General features: G+C 40.3%; 1 protein-coding gene across 1 annotated transcript in view; it reads left to right on the top strand.

Annotated features, from left to right (window-relative positions):
- CEP350 (centrosomal protein 350) overlaps positions 1–25,644 on the top strand; it is a 3,609,946-nt gene that overhangs the window by 1,611,444 nt on the left and 1,972,858 nt on the right. The window contains exon 13 of the mRNA XM_044085746.1: positions 4,814–4,997. Within this exon, the coding sequence (XP_043941681.1) occupies positions 4,814–4,997 (184 nt within the window). The remainder of the gene's footprint in view (positions 1–4,813; positions 4,998–25,644) is intronic.

The raw sequence follows: 25,644 nt of genomic DNA, 5'->3' as shown, positions 1-25,644 counted from the left end.
GGATGAGGCTATGTAATTTTGTGGACTGCATCATGGTGTCCTTTATTAATGGACCCTTTGACAGCAATGTTAAGGACACTTTGACCAGAAGTGAGCAGGAAGGAAAGATGCTGTAAGAGTATATTTTGCTAGCCCTCAGCGGACCTTCTCTTGGAATCAGACTGAAAAAAAAATCTTTTGGATTGTGCAGCAGTCTTTTCAGGAAGCTCCTTCTGAGGGTTCTCCCCTCGGCAGGGGTGAGGGGTGAGCACAATGGGCATTAACTTCATAGCAAGGGTTGTCCGCAAAAGTCATAGTTTTTGCGGAGCTTTCTCTGGGATGCCCTTTTACTGACACTGGTTCTGGAGGCAGTTGGGGTCATTTGACTCTTCACTTAGAAGCATTGGAGGCCATCATTTCAGATTAATGAGTGTTGAGTCATATCCAGAAGCTATACAATTCCATTTTTGGAATCAATAAATTTAAATCCCAAACATCTCCCAGGTGTGTCACCCCATCAAAGGAAGAACGCAGCCATCGAAATTCAAATGCCATTAGAAAATTAAGTCATTCAAGAGTTCCCAACAAACCGTGGATCTGGGGTCTATTCAAGGTTCTTTTTGATTTCTAAGAACCAGGACATCAGCCCAATTTTGGATTTGAGCAGGGTGAATCATTTTATAAAGCAGGCCAGGTTCTGTTTGACCACTGTGCAGTCCATACTAGCTCTCTTGAGGAAGGATGACTGTATATGCTCGATTGATCTCAATAACATCTACCACCATATAAAGACTGAGAGGCTTCTATGCCTCTGGCTAGGAGCCAATCATTACAGTTCTAAGCAATGCTCTTTGGTCTCACCAATGCCCCAAGTGTTCACAAAGTGCATGGTAGTCATGGCATCCTGGCTGAGGTTGCAGAGATTCCAAGTCTTTCTTTACCTAGGCGATTGGCTCTTAACTGCCTCCTTGAGGGCATCTTTTGTCAGAGCCAAGGATACCTTACTCCAGCTTTGCTGCTCCTTTGGATTAAAATCCGCTATCAGAAGTCTAGCCTTCTTCCTTTGCAGTCAGTAGAGTTTATAGGCTGCCACTTGGACAAAGTCGGTCAGATTGAAAGACTTCCAGTCTCCAGAGTATTGGCCCTGTAGGGTCTTGCTCTTTCTTTGCTCTCTTGTCCAAAACTCCCAGCTTACTTTATTCTCAAACTCTTAGGACACATGGTGGCCACCATCTGCTTGATTCCCCTAGCAAGGCACTACAGTAAGGGTTCTACAGTAGACACTGGCAGTGCAGTGGTCTTATCTGATGCATCTGATGGATTTCCTTGTGATGACAGAGATATGTCAAAATTAAATCACAACAGAAGCTTCTCTTCTCAGGTGGGGAATATTTTGAAGGGAAAACAGTCCAAGGGACCTGGTCCATTATTGAGGCCAGTCTTCACATAAACATCTTGTAGATGAGGGAAGTCCTCTTTGCATTGCAAGCTTTTTAGGATGAATCCCAAGACTGTGATTTTCGTTCATATCGACAGCATGTCTGTGGTATGGTATCTGAACAAAAAGATGGTGGGGAGGTGTGGAACCCGTTCCTGTCCTCATCCTCTTTGTCGAGAGGATATGAGAGTCTGGTAGTGGGCATTTTTGTCTCAAAAGTTTCTGGTTTTAGTGTACATCCCATGGAGATTCAGCATATTGGCAGACATTTTGAGCAGGGACATTCTCTTTCCTCATGAGTGGTCCCTGAGTCTGTAGGTTGCATCTCCCTATTTTTTTGGTGCCAGGGCACTTCGTGTTGCAGTCTGTTTTTATCCCTGTCAGACAACAAGTGTAGCAGCTATTATGTCTCAGTCCTTCCTCAGGGACAGTCACCCATGGATGCTGTTCTGTATTCTTGGACCCCCTGGGTTTCATATACACCTATCCCCAACCCCGCAAATAGTTTCTTCAGAAGGCTGCCCATTGCAGAGCGACTGTAATCATTATTGCTCCCCTTTGTCCCCATCAAGTGTGGTTTCCCTTTCTTTGGTCACTTCTGAAGTGCCCTCTTTGTTTCCCATATCCCATTCTGGATCTGACCTGTCACCTGGCAAATTTGTACCCGCCTAACCTTCAGACACTCAAGATAATGGCATGGTTTCTCAGTTTCCCTTGATGGCCTGAAATACCAAGCTTTTGGGTAGAGTAGTGCATATTCTGTCTCTTCAAATATTGTCTGTGTGTAGGGTGTATGCCAGTAATTGGAAATGTCTTGCTTGTTGGGCTACCTCTAAGGGTCTGGATCCTTTTTCATCCCCTTTGGAGGTCATTCTAGACTTCCTAACAGATTTTTTCAACTCACACTCCAGTTATTCTACTGTTAAGGTGCAACTAGCAGCAATTTCCTTAATGGTGGTGACATTATGCCATTAGTGTTTCTCAGAATTTCGAAGGCTTTCCTCAAGGATTCCTTCTTATTACCTTCTCTGGTGTTGGGACTCTCTTCCTCAGTGGGATTTACATTTCATGCTTTAGGTGTTGGCTGCACCTCCTTTGAACAGTCTGCTGTGGTGGACTTGAAATTTTTATCTTGGAAGGCCTTATTCTAGGTGGCAGTTACTGCTGCCAGGCAGGTGTCACAGTTGCAGACTTCTCATCTATATCTCTGTACTTTTTTTTTTTTTTTTCATGAAGTCAAGGTTTCTCTCAGGATGGGTTCTTCTCGTCTTCAATAGACAATTGAGATTTTACTTTGAACAGAACTAAATCTTTCAGAAAGTCTAAAACAGTTTTGTTTCCTTCCTTCTCCAAGACCTGGTTAGGCATGTCATTGTCTAAGTTTACTCTCTCCAAATGGCCATCTGATTGTATTTCTTTTAAGTATAGTTTGGAAGGAAAGCCCTTGCAGGGTAAACAGGTCATTCTACTAGAGCAATGGCTACTTCTACAGCTTTCTACCCCAGATCAGGATTGGATTAGGTTTATGCAGTTGTTACTTGTTTGGGCCCTCACACCTTTGTGTCCCACTACAAACTGGACATTCATTCGAGGTCCAGGTCTTCTTTTGGTTCTATTGTATTGCACACTGTCCTTCCGTGAGACATCTGTAGGCTGTGGGCTGGGTCCCACAAGTTCAGTCCAGACAGAAAAGACATTAGATATGAAAGTTATGTACTTAACATAACAATAGGTCCATGTTGCCTCTTTCCATCTGGTTCTCAACCTTCCTTCTCTCCTGCCTTGCTGTTATGGATGACCCTATTGATAATGGGATGACTGAGTCGAGGAGGCTGTTTTTCCTCCTGTTGATAACGAGCATTGTCAGTTTGGATGGTGTATGGCAAACTTGATCTGAGGTAATCCTGATGAGCAAAGAATTATGGGTAGAGGAGGTAGAGATAGATGGGCTGAAGTCTTTGGTATATGGCCACCCTCGGATCCGAGTCAGCTCTGATAACCCACAGGTTAAAATAGACAGAAAGACACAACAGTGGTCTCTTATGGTGAATATGTGACTTTTGTTTCTCAGAAACTTCCATCCCCTTACCTCTAGAGCACGCCGAAACATGCCAGCTAAGAACTTAAGAGCACTATTAGAAAATCTAAAGTAGAATGCAAATTTAGTGTTAACATGGAGCTGAAGAGAAATTCTTTTTTTCTTTGTCAGAAAATTAAGGAATTAATGTCCAACAGTGCACTGAACTCATCCATAATGATGTTGCATACTCTGATCCTAACTATATAGCCAACATATTAGCTGACAAATTTAGTCGTAACTTTACACCACCTATCCAGTTTGTTGCCTCCACTATCCTTGAAGATATAGTTTTCCCTGAAATCACATTAGAAATCTTAGAATCTGTCAAAGGCTAAATTTGATTTCACTGTTAGCAGCTTTGTTGTGACTTGCTACAACTCAAGATTTGTCCCTGCCCTTTAGCCCATTCTAATTTATTTCTGTAAAATCCGTCATAAAGAACAGTGTATGGTGCATTTCCTTTTATATTCAGACTGTCTTAATGACTATAGCCTGAAATTGCAATAGTGCACCATTACAGATGACCAGCTACTGCAACTGAAAACAGATTAGGTTAGGGACTGACATCTACCTTAAACTCGAACTCCTATGAATTCCAACTGGAATGGTCCTGTTCACTGTAAGTATCCACTATTATGATCAGTTTGTTTAAGAAGCTCTTTTTGAAAAGTGGATATTGTGGTATTTTTCTCATTGGTATGCAAGTTTCTTGCTGGAAGAAATGAACATGAGGTGTGGTGCCAGTGCTTTTATATTGGGCATGAGTCATTTGATGGTGGAGGAATAGTATTGTGAAATTGCCAATTTTGCCATGCAGCAGGGACCTCTGATTGCTTTAAAATTTGGTGCAAGAGTCACTGGTGCTGGTGGCTAAAAAAACTATTGGTTAAAATACTGATGCAAGATTGTGTACTTTAAAGATCTATTGTTATGCTGAGTGCTTTAGTTCTACTAGTATGGTCAATTTCTCCTGCATTATCTCCCCCCGCCAGCTAAATGCACTTCTCCTTTGATTTTCTCACTGTTTTAAGAATTCCTGTGTCTTGGAGGTTGTCATTTTAATAAAAGGTGTTTGCTAAAAAAGATTAAGGAACACATTGGATTATTTGACATTTGTAGGGTAAGTTGGTCCAGAAAGAATTCTGTAAAGCATTACACATGTACAGTGTGAATTTAAATTAACGTTAAACTGTCCACATTGCTTCTGTTGATATTACTTCATATATCAATATGCATCACTTTATAGCAGTTGTACTTATTTACTTTTTCTTTACCATAATATTTAGAATAGTTCTTTGGCAATTGATCTGTTCCAGGGCTGGAAACTGGAGTCTTAAGTGCAGAACACGTACAACGCAAGGAAGATCGGTTTACAGAATCTACAGAACATAGTTCTCAAGATGGGAGACAAGGTGAACCGAGTAGTTCATCCAGAAACAATGAACGGGGTTTAATAATGGACAGTAAACTGGATGTCTGCTCTGGTCATTCTCTAACACGGTATGTTTATTTTATTTATTTATTTTTATTTAACATTTGTTTACCGGGAAAAGCCTGACTTGGAACTAAGCCAATTTTCAGCAGAGGCCTGGGGAGAAGTGCTCCTGAAGCATGTCTTTGTAACATGGGAGGAAACAGGATTACTTGGAGAAAACCCACAGGAACTTGGGAGGACATGCGGACTCTGCACAGAAGGCACTCCAGCCGAGAATCAAACCAGAGAGCCTCTTGCTATGAGGCAACAACCGCTGCACCACCGCGCTGTCCAATATGTTTATGTCCAATACGTTTAGTATATTAAATATCTATAAAGTGTACAACATCTGATGGAAACCATAGTATCCAAGCATTTGGGTATAGATAGCATTTAAAAAAAATGGCAAGAATTCACCTTTCTTGCTGATACCTGTTAGTATCTTTGTGTTAGTGACTGGATTCAATGAGGTATAATGTCAGTAATCTTCCTTGATTGGGTATATTTACTCCATTGAGATGTTTCCACTTTTTGCAGGACATTTCCAGTTTTTTTTTGCATATTTACACACCTGTGCTTATGCAGCATGCTATTAACATAAAGCAGCACACATCCACAGAGCCATATTGTCATTTTTGCAACTTGCATCTTGTTTGAAGCCAGCAGAAGGGTTCCTCTCATAGCTCCAGGCATAAGTCAGAACATCAGCACAAGGACAAACACTTGGAAAGCAGGTCCAGTCCTGAGAGTCTTTATATCTATGGTTTGGTTGGTTCCCTGTGAAACCCTACAGGTATTGGTCTGCCCCTCAACTATAACAAGGGATTGTGTGCAGTCCTTTCCTCTGCTTTGGTTGTGGATGAAGAGTATGATGGAAACACTGTCATTTACTCACTTTGGAGGATATTTTCCAAGAGTCTTCCAGTGCTGTGTGCCCATATGATTGACAAGAGCCTATGAATCAGCCTGATCCTACTTCTACTTATGGATCATGGTACTTAATAGGGAATCTCCTCCTGGGTCTAGCTTCCAGGTCTTGATGAACCAGCATTTCTCATTCTGGAATATCAACTAGGTTGTTCCATACTAAGGCCAGTGCCTCAGTGTCTTCACAGATGCTTGGTCTGTAGTAGGAGCTTGATTAGTGGTAGAAGGAGAGCACTATTTGGGAGCTCACTCTGCAAACTAGCCCAGATGTCTGGTTACAGGCATATTGCTTTCAGCTGGCTTAGTATTTGATGTCGCACTCAACTTTGCATGATTCCATCTGCAAGCTCACATGTGGCAATACAGGGTGTGATATTCTGTTGCACTTTGGAGTCTTGAACGAGTTGAATATCCGGAGCCACTGTCTTTGAGAGTGCACCAGGACATGAGTTGGCCTTCGACAAACACATAGACTTTCTACATCTCCTTATGATTTTGTCTTTGGAGAGGTTCTCAGTCTTAAGATGAGTAGAACTCCTTTGTATGAATAGAAGCTCTGTCATTTTCAGGTCTGATGATGATACAAGCGACTTTGGGTAGCCCATCGTAGAGTATGAGGACGTTTGTACATTTGAAATTCCCAAATTCAGAATTATTGACTGCAAGGCTTTTAGGGATTTTGAAAGCGAAGGTTACCAGTTCTTGTATAGACTTGACCTTGAATGGAGAAGCTAGACAGTGGTACATGTAGTGGCTATATTAGTTAGGACTAGGTCAAGAGTGTTATGCCCTCTAGTTGTTTTGTTAGCTGTCCGTTCCAAAGAATTATTTATTTATTTTAAGAATTTCTTTGTATACCCAACTTTTTATGTATAGATGCTGCATTTTGCAGAGAAGCAGTTGAAATATTCAATTATAAAGGAATTCTTGGTATTGGGTAGTTCATCAATTACACGTGGGAGTTTTACATTGGTGTCAATGAAAATGGAGGGTGTGCTGTACCAGGCTGCAAGTTGATAGTTTGTCTTGTTTAGTGTAAGCTGTAGTTCATTGAGTTTAATTTTTGTCCAGTTTAGGGTTGGAAATAGATGCATACTGCTATATTGGGATTTCAGTAACTAGGAATCTTCCTGAAAAAGGCACTGTTGCAGCAGCAAGGACTTTGGTCAGTATGTGGAAGCCAAGAACGAGAGGGACAAGCAGTTCTTGTTGAAGCAAATTGGACTGTCAGTCATCATGTCCCATACTGACAGATACTCCCCTTCCCCATGACATCGGCTACTAAGCCATTTGAAACGAGAAGTCCTTTCTTTTTTATATAGGTATCATTTTGGCCAAGGGAAGGATTCCACTCAGGAGCGGTCTCTTACCAGCATTGGACTTTAATGGTGAGAGCCAGCAAGTCATTCACACTCACATGGACTTATCCTTAGGTTGTAATTATGTTTGCTAAGTGAGAGAGACTTTGGAGCATCTGTGGTTTCATGGATTCTGGCACAAGAAAGATAGCTAATTGTAAACCCTGTCTGTGTCAAGTTTTGAGAGTGTATATTTCTGTGCCTACGAAGAGTCACCAGTTACTAAGAGATTACTGTTTATTAATGGACTTTGATTGGTTAGTTTGCAGTCTACCTCTTGTAATCCCTTACTGTTTGTGAGAATTGTGGTGAAGTGGTGGCTATCTGTTAAAGCCAGCTTATTTATTGGCGTTTGTTTACTGGGAAGGTCCAACTGAGCAGCACCCTTTTTCATCAGGGGTCTGGAAGAAGAGCTCCATTATACAGATGATCATTTCATCATTTGCAGTTAGCTTCATTCATGAGCAGTAGTTTCATTATTCAGACATCCTTGACATCAGTTACATCATTTGCAAACAAGTTTTGTTTCAAAATAAATTACATAGGTTGTATATGAATATATTTTTTAAGTACAGTGAGGAATATCCAGTGTAGTATTATCAGTATGCACAGATTGTCAGATTTTCTGTAAGAATATTTGTTACTTTAAAGACTTGTTCAAAATCTAGGTCATAGAAAAATAAGGTAGAGGTAGAGCAGCCCAAAGAAAGAAAGGAAGGGGATGAGTATCCAGATGATGAGATTATATAGGAGGGTATAGTTGTGATAATAGTACAATCAGTTTTGTGCAGCAGAGAGTTATGGCACAAATTCATAAAGCTGTATTAGTACCAGTTTAACCAGGGGTGGTGTAGATGCAAAGCCATTTATCTATCGTGCATTGCTTCAGTTGGCATTTAATGTCTTTCAGGCTGCAGCTGTTAAGCAGAGTGAGATGTATTCCAGCTATTTGAAATGCAGTGTGAATACATGGAGTATCCTGCATTGTTATTTTTAGTTATGGAAAGAAATGATTTGTCATTGGAACATAGAGGTCTCTTAGTAATGTAAGGCTGAATCATAGCATGAAGAAATGAGGCTTTTTCATGGTTGTGCAGTAGTTTCAAGGCTGTGATTGATTTTGAGTGGAATAAAGAATTATTTAATTTAAGACCGTTACTTGTTTGAGAGAGGCAGTGATGTAATCTCTATTGGTTGTGAATTTTCCTACTTTTTTGCATTGTTGTAGCTTGGATGATAGAGAGGAGTTGAGATTAGTTAGAATAAGAGAGGGATATAATAGGGTGAGGAGTAGAAAAGAAGTGGCCATGTTTTGTGTAGCAGTCAGTAAGGTAGTGTTTCCTTGTCTAGCGGTAGCCTAGCTTTGGCTCGTTGAAGGTAGAGATCAAATTTCAGGTGGTAGTTTGTAATCACACCTAGTAGTTTCGTGTGAGATACCCATTTTGTATTTCTCTTGTTAGATGACAGTATATTAAAGGTAGTTTTTTGGGTGCATAGAGAGTTGGGATGAACAGTAGTAGTTTTTATTTTTTTTTAGTTCAGGAGTTGTGAGCTGTTGCTTCTGTGGTGGAGATAGATTTCTGGGTGAGTGACTAGTTTGTGGTAGATCAGGTTGATGTAAAAGATCCCCCAGCACTTATTGAAAAGAGTAGAGGCTTTACTAACAAAACACATTTTTCTTGTACACACAGTATTGCACTCATCATCTTCTTTCGACTGTTCCCGTTAGAGGTCGCCACAGCGGATCACCTGTTTCCATTTCTTCCTGTCCTCTGCATCTTGCTCTGTCACACCAACCACCTGCATGTCCACTCTCACCACATCCATAAACCTTATCTTAGGCCTTCCTCTTTTCCTGTTGCCTGTTAGCTTCATCCTTAGCATATTTTTCCCAATATACTCAGCATCCCTCCTCAGCACATGTCCAAACCAACGTAATCTTGCCTCTCTGGCTTTGTCTCCAAACCTTCCAACCTGGGCTGACACTCTAATATACTTATTCCTAATCCTGTCCACCCTCGTCACACCCATTGCAAATCTTAACATCTTTAACTCTGCCACATCCAGCTCAAACTCCTGCCTTTTTGTCAATGCCACTGTCTCCAACCCATATAACATAGCTGGTATCACTACCCTCTTGTAGACCTTCCCTTTCACTCTTACAGATACTCGTCTGTCACAAATGACTCCTGACACTTTTCTCCACCCACTCCATCCTGCCTGTACTCTCTTCTTCACCTCTCTTCCACACTCACCATTACTCTGAACTATTGACCCCAAGTATTTAAACTCATCCACCTTCGCCAACTCTACTCCTTGCATCCTCACCATTCCTCTATTCACCCTCTCATTCACACACATATATTCTGTCTTAGTCCTGCTGACCTTCATTCCTCTTCTCTCTAGAGCATATCTCCATCTCTCCAGGGTCTCCTCCACCTGTTCCCTACTCTCACTACAGATCACAATGTCATCTGCAAACATCATAGTCCATGGGGACTCCTGTCTGATCTCGTCTGTCAACCTGTCCATCACCATTGCAAATAAGAAAGGGCTCAAAGTTGATCCTTGATGTAACCCCACCTCCACCTTAAACGCATCCGTCACTCCCACTGCAGACCTCACCGCTGTCACACTACCCTTGTACATATCCTGTACCACTCTTACATACTTCTCTGACACTCCTGACTTCCTCATACAATACCACAACTCCTCTCTAGGCACCCTGTCATATGCTTTCTCTAAGTCTACAGAAACACAATGCAACTCCTTCTGACATTCTCCGTACTTCTCCATCAACACTCTCAGAGCAAACATCGCATCTGTAGTGCTCTTTCCCGGCATGAAACCATACTGCTGATCACTAATCATCACGTCCCTTCTTAACCTAGCTTCCACTACTCTTTCCCATAACTTCATGCTGTGACTGATCAGTTTAATCCCTCTGTAGTTACTACAGCTCTGCACATCACCCTTATTCTTAAAAATCGGTACCAAAACACTTTTTCTCCAGTCCTCAGGCATCCTCTCTCTTTCTAAGATTTCATTAAACAATCTGGTTAAAAACTCCACTGCCATTTCACCTAAACACCTCCATGCTTCCACGGGTATGTCATCTGGGCCAACAGCCTTTCCATTCTTCATTCTCTTCATAGTTATCCTTACTTCCTCCTTGCTAATCCATTGTACTTCATGATTCACTATCCCTACATCATCCAACCTTATCTCCCTCTCATTCTCTTCATTCATCAACCCCTCAAAGTACTCTTTCCATCTCCTCAACACACTCTCCTTGCTTTGAGTATGTTTCCCTCATTGTCCTTTATCACCTTTACTTGCTGCACATCTTTCCTAGCTCGTATTACACTAATACCGTAAAATCATTATATTACATGCTTAAAGCTCACATACACAAAACAAATTTTTCCATTACCTTCACCACCATTTTGTCCATTACTATCTTTTTTTTTTTTTAAACACACCTTTATTGAATTATCACTTGTGACATAGGCAAATTTACATTTATACAAAAGCAATCAAACTGTATTAACATATTAACAATAACAAACATTATACTTCACATATATTGCTGTATATCATATAACCTAAGCAACATTGCATAAATTATTCAATTCCTGCCCCCTTTTTTAAAAGAATTTTTATTAAACCATCACTTATGACATAAGCAATCACACATTTATGTAAATGAAAACAAACCACGCCATCACAATCCTAGTTGCAAGCATTTTAAGTCACAAACCATACTGATACATTCCCATTTGCAAACATTATACATCACTTATAATCCACCCAGTCATTTTCAGTCAAACATTACATAGCTCATTTAAATCCTGCCTTCTTTTAATCCTCATTCCTCCTCTGTATGTATTGTTCCCGCAATTCCCAGTTTTTCATATGTAGTTTGCTTGTACCCTTTTCTAAAGACCTCAATTCCAGTTGTTTTCTCTCTGTTACTATATTCATTACTTCTAATGTTGTTGGTTTAGATTTTGATTTCCATTTTCTAGTAATTGCTTTTTTGGCAGCCACCATAATTAGACACAGCAAGGCCTTACCATGTCTAGGTAATTCTGATTCTGTATCACTCAGAAAAATCATTTCCCTTGTCGCACCAATCTGGCCATCCAGCATCTCCGACAGTGCATCCAGCAGGGAATCCTTTGAGTCTGGAAACCAGGAAAATAACACCCAAAGATAATTTATTACACACAAGTAAACACTTTCATCTGGACCCCTTTTTGCTAATATAAGGATGGCCTGGTGAGAGAAACACTTCCTATTTTGTTCTTCTTTTTTCAGATTTATTTCTTTGTATCTTCGTTACCTAGATTACCTGTTTGTGGCTTGTACTGGCCCTTTAGATGATATTTCTGTGTTTGTTGACTACCTTAATCAAAGTACCAACTTTTTAAAATGTATTTGTACAGTGGAAGAGGTAAAGATTTCCTATTTGGATGTACAGATCACAAAAATAGGTGATGGGTACATTGTCAACAATATTTAGAAAGCACACATACTCAAATGGCATACTTCATTTTTCTAGTAGCCATCCTGTGCATGTAAAGCGAGGTATTATCAAGAGCCAGTTTGTTAGAGCTGCCCGGATGGGCTCTATATTTAATGATTTTTTTATTGGAATGTGACTTTGAGTGATATGTTCCTTGATAAGGGGGGTATCCTATTAGCTTGATATATAATATTAAGCAGGAGGTTTTTAATAAGAGAAGTAGTGGTTTTTATGCCCCTATATTGACAAGTTCAGAAATTACTGTAAATGGTCAATCTATGTTACCCCGTAGTATTAATGATTTGTTATATTAATAGTGGAGTTGCCAACAATGGTGAAATACAAAAAGGCATTGGTAATACCCAGGTGAATGCAACTCCTTTTGTTTGTACCTATTCTAATGATAGCCATGTAGTGCAGGACATTGTTAGAAGAAATTGGGTAATTCTTATGCGTGAACAGGCTATGCTGGACACTTTTGGAGACCATCCTAATTTTGTATTTCGAAAAGATAAACATTTTAAGAGTTTACTTGAAAAGCCCCTTGATGTTGAAGTTAAAGGGAGTATGGCACCCTGTGGTATGTGCCACCAACGTAAGCATATTTTGAGGACATCAATTATTAACCTTTGTGGTAAAGAAGATCATGGTGAAGGGGAAATACAAGTGTCATACCCATGCAGTGGTTTACGCTGCTGTCTATTCCCAGTGTCCAGCGTTTTATATTGGGAAGACACAGCGTAAACTTGCACAACGTATCTATGAATATTTTTATGAAATACGCCAGCAAGAATTAAAAAAGGCTTTATAGAGACATGTAAAGATTTTTTCTGATCATACATTTAAATTCTTAGTGATCCAACAAGTCAAGTGTGAAGCTGGGGGGGGACCTGGAAATTGCATCTTGAAGAGAGAGAAGCCTGGTGGCAAGCCTTTTTAAATGCTTATTCTCCACCAGGGCTCAATGATGCAATATCTATTTCTAGTAAGCTCAAATTAAAAGTTTTTGATATATGAATAGTGTTTATTTAAATGGTCATAAACAGTAGTTTTTAGTATGTATATGTTAAGTACATATATATTTTTATATAAAATTTTTGTGTGTATATTTTTAAACATGTCTCTTTATAGCTATTGTTATTAATAAATAGTTGAACAAGGTAAATTGCTTTTGCTGCTTCTGAATTCATTAGAAAACTTTTTTTCTAGGGCTGTTTTTATATTCAAATATTTTAATTAATTGCAAATTATTTTTAATTGAAAGTAGTACAGAAAAGAGTAAAATCCCAAGAAGGGAAGACATCCCTGATCAGTATCGGCAAGAAACTAAGATCCCTCATAAAATCGTCCAAGGCGAGCTTTGAAAGGAAACTTGCCAAGGACTCCAAAGATAACCACAAGGCATTCTTTAGCTATGTCAAGAATCTAAGTGGCAATGCTCAGATCTGCTCGGAGTTAGTGCAGAATGGCACAAAATACACTGAACCAACTGATAGTGCCAACATCCTGGCAGATAGGTTCAGTGCAAACTTCACCCCCAAAAGGGCCCATAATCATACCAGAAGAATGTAAAGCCCCTGAAATCACAGACACTCAGGTTAAAATATCCCTCTCGAAAGCCAAAAACACAGTATCAATGGGACCGGACGGTGTCCCAGGCTGCGTCCTACACGAACTCAAAGATGTACTAACACCTCACCTAAACACACTGTTCAAACTCATCCTCTCCACAGGCTACATACCCATAGAGTGGTGCACAGCAATGGTTATTCCGCTCCACAAAGGTGAAGCCACAACAGACCCCGGGAACTATCACCCTATAAGCCTGACTAGCTTGGTCTGTAAGGCTATGGAGTGTATCATTATGGAACTCATTAACAGAGACATTGGGAACCTCCAAACACTAGAGTTCGGCTTTGTTAAGGGCAGATCATGCCTCCTAAACCTGGTGGACTTCTTTGAGACAGTTACCAAGGCTATAGACGAGGGAAAGATGGTACACGCAGCCTACCTAGACCTCGCAAAGGCCTTCGACACCATTCCCCATTCTGGTATTATAGACAAGCTCACCAGCCTGAACATAAACCCCTATGTCACAAGATGGGTTGCCAGTTGACTCACAAACAGAACCCACATGGTGAGAGTTGCGGGAGCTAGGTCTGACCCTAAATCGGTTACAAGTGGCGTTCCCCAGGGCTCAGTCCTAGGACCCCCTCCTGTTCGGCATATACTTCTCATAGGTATAGACAAGCACAGGAGTACTATAGCTGACCAAGTTCACAGATGACAGCAAACTAGGGGCTATAACTGACTCACCGGCTGACACAGACATCCTCCAAAAGGGTCTCACTGAGACTGATACCTGGTGTCAAAATCATGGCCTCAAGCTAAATGCCAAAAAGTGCATAGTTATTCCCTTTGGAAATAACAAAGTACCCACAAACTACCACATAAGTGGTAGTCCCCTAAATATGGAAAATGTAATAAGGGATCTGGGGACCCAAGTAGATAGTAATCTCTCCTTTGATAATCACATTGCCAAAGTGGTTAGAAAATCATATGTGGCCCACCTAATCACAAAAGGGTTTGCATCCAGATCAAAAGAGGTCATTGTGCCCCTATACTCATCAGACCCATCATAGAGTACAACGTCCCATTTGGGATGTACCTTACAAGACACCTGCAACAGGTGGAAAGGCCACAGAAGTACCTCACCAAGAGGATCATTGGCCTCAAACAGATGCCTTATGCAGCTTGACTGAAGAAACTCCAGCTGTACTCGGTTGCATACTGCCTGCTCAAGAGGTATCCTCTGCCTGACATACAAGGCCATGTCCAGCCCAGAATTGATTGACATGCTCCACCTAAAGAAAACCTTATCCCCTCGAGCCACACGCTCTAGGGATCTAAACCTCACCACAACAATAAATAGGACTTGCTGGAGGGATAGATTCCTGTCCCAGAGGCTTCCCATGCTTTGGAACAAGATTCCAATCTACATTAGGCAGAGCTCTTCGCTAGCACTCTTCAAGAGAAACCTTGACGAGTGGATGAGAAACAGAAAGTTTACCCCGGAGATCACTTCAGTGGCTCTGCTGGACAGAAGCACAGGGAGCTAATCTAAGTGGGTGGCGAAAGACAACACATTCTGGCTAGGCTTATAAATGCCTTCCGACAGTTATAGTACGTACCTATGATTAATTGTTTTATTTAAAATGAGTATATAAGCTGTTGTCAGAGTGGTTAATTTTGTCTGAAGAAGTCTGGTGACGCTCACCAGATGAAAGGGCTTACTTGTGTGTAATAAATTATCTTTGGGTGTTATTTTCCTGGTTTCCAGCCTTGCGTGCTTCTTTTTGGACCTATTGAATTGTGTTGGTACTTGCTTATCCTTTGTCTGCCAACCCACTGCCTTCCCAGAAAATATGTTCCCAAGTACCTCTTTCTTCCCCTTCACACATCCAACATTTGCTGTTTACCTCAGGAAAATTTCTCTTGAGTCTACTTGGAGTATAAAAATTATCTGTGCAAACATGTCCAAGCAAAAATCCTAAATCTAGATTTTGTTCCATATTTGGGAGGCATTACATATATCCTTCCACTGTTTCTTTTTGAATTGCTTATCCAGTTTCTCTTCCCAGTCATTTCTAAACTCCTCTGACTGATTCTTATAGTTGTCATGTAATATTTTGTATGCTGCACTAATTATTCTTTTTTTAATGGCAGTTTATGTTCTAGATTCTACTGAAAACTGTAGCAGTGGTGGTCTATCATTTAGGGACCCCCCCCCCTTATTTATTTCTCTTTGCCTCTAATGTGATATCAACCTTTGATAGGAAAGGCAGTCTCTAACCTGCAGTCCAAATAAATTCTTGGCCTCTTCCCATTGTATTACCTTTCCCTCTCTAGTTATTTGCTCCCAATACATTGGTTCCTTTACCAGTTTTCTCCAATAAATTCCAGCCCCCTCTTGCCTGTTGTCTGTATCTAATTGCAGTCATCCCTATTGGCCGATTCTCCTTTCTTCATTCTCGTGTTGGCTTAATTCTTGGAATTCTTTCTGCTACTTTATGGATGTAATATTCTGTATTATTGTTAATTTTCTTTAAAGGCCTGCATCCAAAATCCCAGTCTCCTCTTGTTTCTTGAGCTTCCCCCATTTCAACATCATCCCTTTCTATTTTGAATTATATTTTTTTGCTTGTGCTATGTATAGGTGCCTTAACTTTGTAGCTTTGAAATACCCCTTTAAATTGGGTAATCCCAATCTACCATGTTCCACTGGAAGAATCATCTTATTTCACTTGATTCTTGATGTCTTTCCCTCCCAGATAAGTCCTTCAGCTCTTTATTAATTTGCTATCCACAACCATCTTGTCGTTTTACAGATCTTCTTTGTCTGTATAACCCAAACAGTATTTTTAATATGATGTCCATCTTTTATTGTTGTAACATACTCTCAGAATATAAACCATGAGCTGTCATTTTAATTAAGTTTTGAAAACAGTCTTATTTAAATTCTGCACTAACTTTTTTCCCCAAATCTCTTGAATTGTATCGTGTTCTAGCAATGCATGTTCAATTGGATATTTAATTTGACATAAGCAGATGAATGAAAGCATGTGTGAGTTAGGATGTTCATAGTATTTCACTGTTGCAGCAATAACCTTTGGAAGCCTGAAACTGGCCAAAATATCAGAGACTTGCTCATTCCCCCTAGACCTAGTGGACACACTGTCATCTGACGTCATGATGACAGGCTATTAAGGGAGTCACCAAGCACCAGAATAAGTTAAGTGCATCAGTTGATCTGAAACCAGAGCTTGAACAGCAAAGCTAAGACTCCATTGGGGAATCTCTTTTTCCTGTGATTATTTTCTTGTTTCAGTTTCAATTAGATGCTTGCCAATGTGGAAAGCAAATCCCCCATTTGGACTTGCATTCTCTTTGTTAGTTCTGTCTCCATCAAGAGCATGACATGCCCAGTTGTCCCACACTGCACTTGTAATTTTAGGACCTTTAGGCTTAGGGCTGAGGAGTTTAAAAGTACTTAGAGCAGAGTACAGAGTTTTGGTGACTTCTGCCTGCTGTTTTGTCCACTGGCCTTCATTTGAGTTCTGATGTCCAAAATCAAATTCCAGCCCAGGGCAACTCCAATTTTTATTTTTTATTTATTTGAAGTAACTTCTCGTAGCAAATTCTTAGTGATGATAGTGGATGATGATCTTAAATTTGACCTGCATGTACAACATTGCGTATAAAAAAAAAAAAAATCAAAAACTGGATACTTCATAGAGCCAAAAACTTTTTCAGTAATGCAACTAAAACTACACTTGCCAATAGATCTGTTCTTCTCTCGCTACTTTTATGGCACTCCCACCCTTGCGAACCTCCAGGCATCACAAAAAAGCAAAACTTGCAAAATGCTATAATAAAGCGGCAAAATTTGCAGCAAATGCCCTAATCAAAACCCACCTTTGTATACCACTAAAAAGCCTAAATTGGTTTGAATTACCCCATCAACTAACATATATGCAATGTTTTACCACCTATAAAATTATCCAGTGTGCATCTGCTTGTCCAGCACTAAATACCATTCTGCACAGCTATGTTTCCACTCGATCATCATGATCCAGTGAACAAAAATCCTTCTCTCTCCACAAACATATCAATCTGCTGGGCGTGGTCTGTACTCGTACTCCATTGCTAAGGTCTGGAACACCTTACCCGTATTCATCAGGTCAGTACCCTCCTTCCATTCCTTTATAACCATTCCGAAAGACTTCATAGCCAAAGTTTGGCACTATTCTTTCTCAACCCCAGGTAAACTATATCCCTAAATATGAACAAGTACCTATTCACACCTTATGCCTCATTCTTACTTCAGTCAGTTTCTCTTCAGTGACTTTTGCAATGTTCCATAACCCTGTTTTTTTCTCCCACTTCATATTGCAGTTCCTGTCTAAATTTTCTTTAAATATTAAGTCATTGTCATACAAGTTGTATACATTCTTAACAAATGTTTTCACATTGTTTATTGTGGTATAATTATTTAAACTATAGACATTTTGCATTATTTTTGAAGTTTGTAAAATTATTGTTTTAAAATATTTTTGTAATACTTTGGAGTTCTCCCTGGGCCTCCATTGATAATGGGCTGGGCACCTAACCATTCGGACTTACCTGGTAATCAAATGTCAATAAATAATAGTTATTAAAAAACACACAGATGTAGAAAGTTTTTCCACATCACAATGCTTCAACTGGTTCCCGTATAAGAAGTGTCTGAAACAATATCATCCAGCTCTCTCATAACTTTTTGTGTGTGTTTACAATGGCCCTTTTCAGCTTGAGATTCTTGAGGGTAGGGAGAATGAGGTAGCTTCATAGCACCCCTGGTGACCCAACACACTGCCAGGACCCCTTCAGATGCTATCATGTTTTCATTGCATTCGGTGAGTACACTCAGGCTTCAGATGTTTCTGGACGCACTAGGCTGACACCAGCTTCTGAAGCCCAGATTCTGGTGACTGGGGAGGAAGGTGATAGTGGTAACCCTCTCATTTGTATTTACAAGGTGATCTTAGATGACAGGCCTGCAGACTGAGCCAGCTGACTGATAACGCACCAGAGTTTGGGCCCTAGACAAATTCTGTAGTTGGCTTGCCCCAGCCTCAGCCATTTGGGCCTCAGACTCACCACACCCAGGCCTACTTGCAAGACTTATTTGGATTTGCTAAGGACCTTATCAGGTTCATGAGTTCTAGGTAGCTGGGCCATGAAAAGTATCCTGGTCTTGTAATTTTTCCTGCCAGAAGAAAAAGAGACCCTTTCCCTCAGGAGTCTTCTGATTTGTATGACTCAGATGAAAAGCAGCTGTCATATTCTGAACAGCTTCCACAGGGTCAGATGCCAAGTCTGTCAGAGGATACATTTGTCTCAGTCTTACCACTTGAAGACCTCTGTCTCTGGGTTAGCTCTTCATAAAATGAAAATGTATTTCAGTTGGGAGGCTCAGGAATATACACAGTCCAAGGAATGAATAAGGCAATGTGTTGTTCTGTCTGAGCACAAACCTCTTTCCATTCTTCCAGTCTTGAAAGTTATAGATGATGATATGTGGCCGGTTCTACAGGGTTCTTAAGTCCCACAGGTACCTGTACAGAAATCTACTGGTGGACCCTAAGGTGATGATCTCAGAATCAAAAGGAGCTAAGGGCTGCATTTCTAAGAATCCCTTGTCAAATCATAAAGAAAGCAGACTCATCAATAGATTTGGCAAAATCTTCTGCAGTCTAGTTACCCTGGCCATGAGAGCTTTAAACTGACAGTTTCATGTGATTAATTACCAGATGTCACTCCTGGATCAAATGAAATAAAAGGAAGAGGGGAATGTAGGATAAAGATCTCCAGAAGGAGTTGTTGGAATGTTGCAATACCAGTTCCCTGGTTGCCAAGCACATAGTCAGATGTGGCTTTGCTGCTTGGAAGCATCAGGTGGGGCAGCTGCTTTAAGGTCATTCGTTATAAGTCATGCTTGGCTAAAGGAACAGCTCCTGCCAGAGCATATTAAAGTAGGAATTCTTGATGCCTCTTTTGGACAAGAATTACCTCTTTGGACCCTAAACCGATAGTATTTTGAAGAAACTGGTGAAGGCAAAGAAAATGAAGAGAGTGAAAGACTTTTCTGCATGTTCCCACATCATATTCCCCCATCTAGGCTCAGCAGGAGCTACCCCAAAAAGACTTGTTCTGTTCCTGCCTCTCAGTATTAGCCCAGGCACAGAAAGACCTAAAAGGGAAAATATACTAGAAAGTGAGGCCATGCCTGGTCAGTCCCAGCACCAGGGAGCTACTGAGGAGCACCTCTTTCTCAAAAGAGCACCTCCCTATTACTCCCCCAAAAAAATTCCACCATAACCCAGAGGTTAGAGGAAGGCTTTCAATGTTTGTTTGCAGCTAGCTAGAGGAATTTGTAACAAAAGGTTCTTGAAACTCTTAAGTTCAAGTTACAAAATGTAATTAACCTCTCCAAGAGTAGAGTTTGCAGACATTCTCCAGTTCCTAGAGAGCAGTTAAAGGAGTTGCACATTCAAGAACTGTTGCAGCAAGGTTCCATAGAACTGATTCATCCAAAAGACATAGAAACAGGATTTTGTTCCTGATAATTTCTGATCCCAAGAAAGAAAGGACTGTGGAGGCTCATCTTAGACTTCTTAAAGCCAAACAAGTTGTTCTTGCCTCTCAAATTCATAATGCTTATTCTGCAGAAACTCCCATGTGATCATGTTTACCTTGGATCTGAAGGACACCTACCTCACATCCCTATAGCTAAGGAGCACAGATGGTACCTTCACTTCACGGGAGGGAGTCTTGCTTCCAGTTCTGTGCCTATCCCTTTTGTTTCTCTGCTTCACTTGTCTGGCTCCAGTAATAGCTTATTGCAGGACAAAGGTGGTCCACATTTGCCCTTATCTGGATGTTTGCCTCATTCATGTAAGCACCCTGGAGGTTCTTCGAATATCCTGCAGACTCACCATGGTTTGCCACTGTGTTCTGGGGTTTAGTCTTGTACAAATCCAGTCTCCAACCCTCCACCAGGTTGACCTTTCTGGGAGCAGAATTGGATTCCATGGACTAGAAAGCTTTACATCCTCTGGACAAGATCCATTGCCTTACAAAGTGCTTTCAATCCCATCAGACAGTAGAACTCCTTTACCCGCAAGGGAGTTACTCTTGATTTTGGAGTTCATGGCCTCTTGCAGCTTCATGATACGTGTAGGCAGGCTGCATATGATAAAGACTCCAGTGGCACCCAAAGACCATTTTGTGCTGGCTGCATATTAGAGAAAATCCAGTGGTACGTGAAGAACATTTTGTGCCAACACCAACTGTCCTTACAAGTCAAGTCAAGAAGGAACTCATCTGGCAGATTGCAGCATGCCAGCTGAACCTCGGAGCACCCTTCAGAGCTCAGGTGTGGTCCCAGGTGCTCACAAACAGTGCCTCAGATTTTGCCTGGGGTGCTCACTCAGGAGACATAAAAGTGCAGGGCAGCTGGGACAGCTCTTTGAGGACAAAACACATCGATGTATAGGAAGTGATGGCAGTACAGATGCTCTAGTGGCCTTTGAAGCAAAGTGGATACCAGCCACTCCACTGGTGAAAGCAGGTAACACCCTGTTAATGTGGTACATCAACAAACATGCAGGTATTCACTCATCATCTGTACCAGATAGCCATGCAGCTCTGGAAAATAGCACAGGAGATGGGACTATGCCTACTGACCTAGTACCTGCTGGGAATAAAAAACAACCTGGCTGATACACTCAGCAGGTCTTTGGTGAGTCCTCAGCAGGTCTTTGGTGAATTCTCAGAAGTGGATGTTCAAGAGGGAAATCTTCCCCCAACTCGCAGACAGCTGGGATTTGCCTGAAGCAGTCCTATTTGCCTCAGAAGAAAACAGGCAAATCAAAGTTTTACAAAAGGGCTCCAACCAAAGGGGGCCTGGAGAACAGATGCTTTCTCTGTCCCTTGGGCATATCTGTTTCTCTGTCTTTTTCTACGTCTTATTCCTAGGTTACTTCAAAAGATTATGAAGGATAGACGGAGGGACATTCTGATAGCCCCTTTTTGGCCCAGCCAGTTCTAGTTCTGCATGCTGCATAGCATGGCCAGGGAGAACCACCAGTGCTGCCACTGGAAGTGGACCGTCTGATTTAAAACAGAATCCATTATACACACTACTTGATCATTCTGAAGCTGGTAGAGTGGCTGATATGATCCTTTCACTCCCTGGAGAGCTTTTTTCCAAGGACGTCTTAAGAATCCTTAGAGGCTAGGAGACCAAGTGCTGGAAATTGTACACCTATAAATGGGTAAGATTGTTTCATTGGTGCATGGCCAAGGTACAGCAACCACTACAAGGCATGCTACCAATAGTCTTCATTTATCTAACAGAACTATAAAACTCTAGCCTCTCTTCTTCTTCCGTAAAGATACATGCCTGTGTTATCTCAGCCTCCCTGTCAACAGTACCTCTGTTGTTCTCTGACCCTATTATGAAAAATTTCTTAAGGGTCATCATACTCTTCAGGACACATTTTCCACTTGGGATCTATATTTTTGTATCAGAGTAACTTGCTCTACCATCTTTTGTGGTTGCTGCCTTGGCTAACTTATAGTTTACCTCTCAGAAAATTGCCCCAATAGTAGCAATCACTAGGAAGGTTTCAGAACAAGCCCTTATGTTTAGAGAACCCTTTCTTTTATTCCTAAGATAGTGTCTGACAGGTATCTAAATCAAACCATTAACTTGCCTGCCTTCTTTCCTAGCCTTTAAAACAAAGGTGAAAGAGCCCTGTGTTCCTGGGTTTGTACATGCAGTTTAGATTCTGTTTGCATAAAATAAAGAAAAACAGAAAATCTGACCAGCTATACATGGCATTTGCAAAAAATGTAGTGGGAAAATTTGGCAGCAAACACTGTTTCAAAGTGTATGGATAATATTTTTTTTTTTTTTTTTTTTTTTTTTAATAATACAAACACCGTGGGAAGTAGGTGCTTGACAACATTAGAAAACACTCCCCTCTGACTAGTACATCCAGTACTGCATTTCCTAGGGGAGTGCCAACCCACTGTATCATTTAAGCAGCCACATGGTCCTCAGCTGGTGTACTATCAAAATATCGACATTCATGTATATGAACGGTCGATATTCCAAAAATGACATCATCCTGCATGAATACTAATGACCGAAAATGTTGACTCAGTTGATCGACATCAACAGATTTGGCATTCATTTCGAAATTGGAACATGATGGCAGTGTACGTGCAAAACGTATGTTAAACACCTACACTGTCATTCATGTTGTTGCAGAGGAGGGGGGGCAAGCCACCCTGTGCCCCCCCACGCCCCCTGCAAATTAAATATTCTAACTCCGAGATCGCAGTACGATGAGAAAAGGGATATATTTCCCAGTCCGCATTCTACCACGACTCTACTCATAACATCAAGTTCATATCAGCGAATGCACACTTGCATTCGCTGATAAGTAATCTTGATCTCCTAATGTTAGTTAACACGGAAAGTCGACTAACATTCGACTTTCTGTGTTTGCTGAACTAACGTTCAGAATTTTGATAGTAAACCTCCTCACCCCATACTTTATTTATAGACACTACATTCTGGCTGCAGCCTTTATGGCAAGGACAAGATCTGTTTCTGCAGTTTTACAGGTGCTCATCTGCCCAACCATCCTTTTCTTTCTAGGTCTACCAGCCTTCACAAAGGTTATTACTGCAGTAGTGAAACATGAGAAATGTAGTGTAGTTGTGTATTTACTTACCGTAAATGTAGATGTTAGGAGTATCTGCATTTTTTGCAGTGCCTATTCCATCCCACCAAACCCTCTTTCCTTATCTGCCCTTTCAGGGTTGGGGTAGTTACCTGTTAGCCTCTTTTTATGTTCTTCCTCCGACCTCCAGTATCCCTCTTTTGTTTCTTTCCCTTCTTACATTGAGGGGAATGCTGGACAGGTTGTGCTCCTGGCCCATCAGTAAGGAGAGTGGAACTCCAGTTCAGGGGGTTAAGAAAAACTTGGGAAGTGGCACTGGCTGACTGTCATTCATATCCTGATGTCAGATAGAAGGGCATCCAACATGTTACCAAACTGTCAAACTCCTTGCCACTTAACCTAAAACTCGCAGAAAATAAAAACGTTTTCAAAGTAGCACTAAAAACGCACCTAAACAGTAACTGGCTCTGTTATTGCACTTCTCCTGGATAATCCAGTAGGTACAGTTGCACTTTAAGCAACACCCTTATCCCACTTCATTCTCGTACATTCTTACTACACAGTTTATTCACCGTCATCAGTTTTTACACCATGCCATCCCACCCATTTTTCCTTTACAACCTATACTATGAAGTACATGTCTAACAGCACCTCCATACCTTAGTGCCTTACCTTCAGCATCGTATATGTATGTGAATGTGTGACTGTTTTTACTCGTACTAAGTAACCATACATGTAAGTCCAATATCCTATGCAAAAAGAAAAATGTCTGTGAAATAGTTGGCTTTTCAAACATTCTGTAAAATGAACCTTTGTAAAATGTTTGTAAAAATTGCTTTTTGACTTGATTTTTTTTTTTTTTTTATGTAACCGTGTTTGAAGCTTTCCTCCCTGGGCCACCATTAAAAATGGTCTTATCCCAGTTGTTCTTTACTGGTAAACAGAGGCTGATCAATGAATAAATAGATACTTTTTGATGTCTTAGCTTCATTGCAACCATTCATTTATAACTTTCAAAAATACTGTCTTCTTATTTTCCATCATTTCAACTTAAAATCATAACCATGCCTCACTGGTCCTGAAGTACTGTTAGCAATTATGCCTTGTAAAACATTAAATGGTTCTTTCATGCTTGCATCCTCAGAAGTCAATAAAGCTACATCCCTTGGAAACTTTTTTACTCCCTTCTCACCACTCCTTTCTTTTGGTCCAGTACTATACATTTCCTGAACATAATTAACCACTATTTTCTTGATAGTCTCTCTCTCATTAAAAAAAAAAAAAAAAAAAAAAGGTCTCACCCTTTTAATCTATCATATAATTCATTTTTCTTTCATCAGCTTTTAACTTTCCTCCCTAAACATTAACCTCTTCGTACTTGCTGTGCAACAAATCTGTCTTCATGTACAAGTCTATATCTTTTTTTTAGGTTCCTCTTTTGTAGTGGTCTTTCTACTTTGAATAAATCTTTCTCCACCTGATAATGCTTCATCAAAGGTGTTTAAAAACTTTTAGATAGCAATTTATTCTTCTACATATTCATTTCAGGGACTAAATATTTTCTGTACATCTCTTTGTATACTACCCACCAGAGTTCCCATGAGTCATAAACAGACACACAGAAGTATGGTCTGTCTACAGGAATGTCATTTCCTTATGAAAATCTACCGTACTGTGTATCTGACCTGTGAGTTGCTTTAATCCCCTTCCTTCCTAAATAAACCTTTCATTTTCTTATATTTCAATTAATAAAGCATTATTATCCAAAAAGCTAACATTTAGCACACCCCATCTTTCAGTAGAACTTAAAAGACAGTAAAACATTGTCACTTTCTAACCATAACTTAAGTCTGCTGTAAGTAGAATTTCCATTGCTTCCTAACACCAGTTGCTCATATTCCATCATCTGCCTACAAGTTTTTACATCAGTATTAGTTTTACCTACTTGCTTATGTAAATTGCACTTGGAATCCCCACCACTGGAATGCACTGTAAACAATACTATCAAGAGTGCTTTATGAATTTAGTATCGCAACTAACACACCTGCCTGGCATAACATAATAACTTCTAACAATTTCATTTCTTCATTTTTAAACAAAGTAACTGTACTTGAACAAATCACTTTCCCAAATATCACACTGTCATGTCCTCACACAAAACCTATTAGTTATTTTTTGTTTGTTTCTGATTTAATAACCTAATCATACCTCTCATCCTCTTAGAACAAGAAATCTGGACAAAATCATAAATAATGGGGGGGGGGACAAAGGCCTAAAAATAGGGACACTTTTTAAATAATGCTCTTACAAACATAAAAGTTGATAGAATAACAGGTTTTGCATTAGCTTGAATTTTCTGAAGGATACGAAGTCTGAAACTCATTATTTTCTCACTTCAACCCTCAATGATTTGACAGTGATTTCCCAGAAACCACAATTTTATAAGAAACAGACCAAAAATATGAGGTGAAAATCTGGACATTCTGTAAAAATCTGTACAGTTGAGAGGTATGAACCTAATGTGTACCAAACACACAATGTCAGCTGTTTGCAACAGTTTCAC

Source organism: Protopterus annectens, chromosome 10.part0 (genome assembly GCF_019279795.1).
Source record: "Protopterus annectens isolate FY-2018-M chromosome 10.part0, PAN1.0, whole genome shotgun sequence".
NCBI lineage: Eukaryota > Metazoa > Chordata > Ceratodontiformes > Protopteridae > Protopterus > Protopterus annectens.
Note: the sequence above shows the minus strand (reverse complement) of the source record. Positions and strands in the feature narration are given on the sequence as shown.